The sequence below is a fragment of the Cnephaeus nilssonii genome (assembly GCF_951640355.1).
Source record: "Cnephaeus nilssonii genome assembly, chromosome: 7".
NCBI lineage: Eukaryota > Metazoa > Chordata > Mammalia > Chiroptera > Vespertilionidae > Cnephaeus > Cnephaeus nilssonii.
This window is the reverse complement of record NC_137078.1, coordinates 27685602-27688986: the sequence shown is the minus strand read 5'-3', so window position 1 is coordinate 27688986 and position 3385 is coordinate 27685602. Positions and strand designations below refer to the sequence as shown.

General features: G+C 58.1%; 1 protein-coding gene across 1 annotated transcript; it reads right to left on the bottom strand.

Annotated features, from left to right (window-relative positions):
* Positions 1 to 457: 457 nt before the first annotated feature.
* Positions 458 to 2954, bottom strand: ID4 (inhibitor of DNA binding 4). Its single transcript, XM_079777480.1, has 3 exons — positions 2131 to 2954; positions 1672 to 1730; positions 458 to 1090 (listed from the first exon to the last, which is right to left on the bottom strand). The coding sequence occupies exons 1-2, from the start codon at positions 2569 to 2571 to the stop codon at positions 1686 to 1688; spliced, it is 486 nt and encodes a 161-aa protein (XP_079633606.1). The 5' UTR covers positions 2572 to 2954; the 3' UTR covers positions 458 to 1090; positions 1672 to 1685.
* Positions 2955 to 3385: the final 431 nt, after the last annotated feature.

Here is a 3385-nt window from a genome sequence, read left to right as displayed (position 1 = left end):
TTGATGAAACAGATTTCATAAACTCCTTAAGGATCCAAGCATTTCCCTATCTCATATGCAAAATCATTCAGAATCCATGTTGACCTCAATCAAAACACAAATAACAAACACTGACTCTATATATTATATTACACCATCAAGCCCCGTACTTAAAAACTGATAAACTATCTTTCCAACATGTATGCTTCAAACACGAAGATTTCAATCTAGGTTAAAGAAAAGGCATTTGAATGGACTCAGAACAAGTTTATTTTGTGATTAAACATTTCATGCAGTCATGCAGGACCACTAGCTGTAACTGTTACTTCCGATTCTACACGGTACTTCGCAAAACAAAAACAAATTAAAAGCCAAGCCAAACAGAAAAGACATTCAAAATATCAAGAGCTCTGCAATTGAGCTGAAAAATAATTTTCCAAAAGAAATATTCCCATCGATTTAAAAAAAGACACACATAATATTTACAAAAAATATTTAATTAAAAATATCTTATAATTACAGTAGTCTATTAAAGCATATACTTTCTCACACTTATAGAACATCTCTATATATACATGGTATGAAATGTCACTCAGTTATCTATACAATATGTAACATTCTTGCAGGGAAAAAGGGCAAGTTCCCTGCCCCGTTTTAATCATCTATTTTAAACAATAGATGTAAAAAAAAAAATATCTACAATGCTCTGGTATATTAGTAAAGCTTCAAAACAAAAATTGAGCTCCTTGGTCACAAGTAGGCTTCTAAAGTCCTATTTACTCTTGACTTTCTATTTATCAGTTCTGTTACACTTAAGCTTAAAAGTTTAACTGCACCTCAAAAATAACACACAGAAATGTACAATTCACAGCGGTTATAAATGAAGAGACAAAAGAGAATACGGGATGTAGAATATTTATGAACGTGCAAAAAAAAAAAAAAAAGATGAGAGTTTTATTTTTCTTTCCTTTCCCTCTCTCTTGGAATGACGGGTGAAAACGTTCCTAGGATTTGCCGATGTTTTCTCCTTTCCTCCGGTGCCTTTTTCTCTAACTTCTGCTCTTCCCCCTCCCTCTCTAGTCTCCTGGCTCGGGCTGCGGCGGCCGCACACCTGTGGAAGAGGAATGAATAGAGGGGGTGTGGGAACCTTCCCGCTGCAGACTAACTGGCGCCACCGACCAAACTCAAGACATGCTTGATCAACAACCCAAAACAAACCAGCAGGTCAGACAACCCCCGCAGCCCGCGGCCGGCCGGGCGCCGAGCAGGCAGCTGCGGGCCCCCGGGAAGCCCGGAGAGGGGACCCACTCCCGGGCGATGCTCGCGTTCCCTGCTTTGTGGTTGTCAGAATGCACGGGGGGGGGGGGGGGGGGGGGACATCGGGCACTTTCCACGCCCTCAGCGGATAGGAAGGCAGTTAGAACCCGCGGGTCACTGGGGGGGAGGCCAGGGGGTGGCGAGGACAGGAGCGGATCCGTTCCCATTTAGAGGGAAGCCCCAGTTACACCAAAGCGAAGTACAGATTCAGTTGCTAACTGGCCGGCAGGGAGAGAGAGGGGGTTGTCCGCCTGCTTGGGAGTTTGTCCTCAAGAAATGCTGGGGGCAAAGAACACGGTGGTGCCTGGCACCGGAAGCCCCGAAGGACCGGCGTCTCCGGGGACCGGGCGCTGGAGAAGGGAAAGGCGCGCTCACCTGGCCCGCGCGGCTCAGCGGCACAGAATGCTGTCGCCCTGCTTGTTCACCGCGCCGGCCTGCAACAGCAACGGGCACCAAGGGAGGTTAGCAGGCGCAAACACGCACTCGCACTGCCCTCGATTCGCTCTGGGAAATCGGGCTGGCGCGCGAGTGCCCCCACCCTAGCCTGCAGCCCTGGGGACCCCCCCCCCCAACCTTCCCACCCCCGGGGAAACAGGCTGGACTTGACAGCCCAGGAAGCGCCCAACCCCAGTCCCGCCCCGCGCGTTCACCGGGACCCGTGCTTTCGGTGCCCAGCCAAATGCTGGCGGCCCCAGGCGCCCGGAGAAGGGGGGTGGGGGGTGGGAATGCGGTCCTTTTCGGCCACCCAGGCCCCGAAGAAGGGGAGCTCCCGCGGCCAGTCACCACCCTCCTGGACCCCCGCGACGTGCGCCCGGGTGGACGCCGGGCTCTCACCGGGTCGGTGTTGAGCGCCGTGAGCGGAGTCCGCGGCGGTGCGGCCGGACAGGTCCCGGTCGGGTGGTGCGGTGGCGCCGGCGGCGGCGGCTGTCTCAGCAGAGCCGGGTGCGTCTCCAGCGCCAGCTGCAGGTCCAGGATGTAGTCGATAACGTGCTGCAGGATCTCCACTTTGCTGACTTTCTTGTTGGGTGGGATGGTGGGCACCAGCCTCCGCAGGCGGCTGTAGCAGTCGTTCATATCGCACTGCAGGCACAGCGCCGGCTCGTCGGCCGCCGCCTCGGCAGCTTTGCAGCGTGCGGCTGCCGCAGCCGCCGCCGCGGCCGCCGAGCCACCCAGGTTGTGGCCGTGCTCGGCCAGGCAGCGCAGCGCCAGCTCCCCGCCGCCGCAGCCCGACGGCGCCTTGCGGCCCGAGGGGCGCACGGGGCTCACCGCCTTCATGGCGCGCGCCCTGCGCCCGGTGCGAGCGGACCCGCTAGGGCGAGCGAGGGAGGGAGGGAGGCAAGCGCTGGGCCCCCGCGCGCGGCCGACACCACTCCCCTTGCCTTGGCGACCGGCGCGCTCTGGGCTCCGCAAAGCTCTGAAAGATCCGGAGCCCAACAATTGACTGGAGGGTCGCGCCGGGTTTTGCGAAGGGATCTCTGCTCAGTGGGCGACACTCGGCCGGGACCGAAAGGCAAGAAATAGCAAAAGCACCGGCAGGAAAGAAGCCTGCCGGGTCCCCAGTCACTCCCTTCGGAGCTCCGAGTGTAGCCCGGTCGCCGCCGCGCTCCCCCACGCCCGAGGTTTCCCCACTCCCGGGACTGACTCACAACCGCGCCTCCTCCCAGCTCTCGCCCTGCCCGACGCGCAGCTGTATTTATAGAGCCTCGCGCCCTGGGGGCGGGGCCAGCGCGCGGGCCGGGTCCCCCGCGCCAGCCAAGTGGAGCGGGGCTGGGAGCGCGGAGGGAGCCAGCGAGGGCGGAGGCTCGGGGCAGTGCTGGGGGGCGGGGGAGCCGGGCAACCCGAGCGGAGGGGGAGGCGGGGGGTCGGGAGTGGCCAGCCAATCAGGCAGGCAGTGCCACCTCAGGGAATGGCGCTCCGGCCAATGGGAAGGGCACTCCGTTCCGTCAACGCCGTAGGTCGGGGCTCTGAGAAAAGAGCTGGGTGGGAGCCGGGCCAGGCTGGTGTGTGCCCTAGGGAGGGGAAAGAGGGAGAAGTTCCTGCGAAGAACTGCGGGAATGTGCGGCTGGAATTCATTCTCCCGCGGCTCCGG

Excerpts from the sequence above, each read along its gene's own strand:
- ID4 (XM_079777480.1), bottom strand. The coding sequence starts at position 2,571 with ATGAAGGCGGTGAGCCCCGTGCGCCCCTCGGGCCGCAAGGCGCCGTCG. Across the intron at positions 1,731-2,130 it reads CGGCGCTCAACACCGACCCG|GCCGGCGCGGTGAACAAGCA; the intron begins GTGAGAGCCCGG and ends TTGCTGTTGCAG.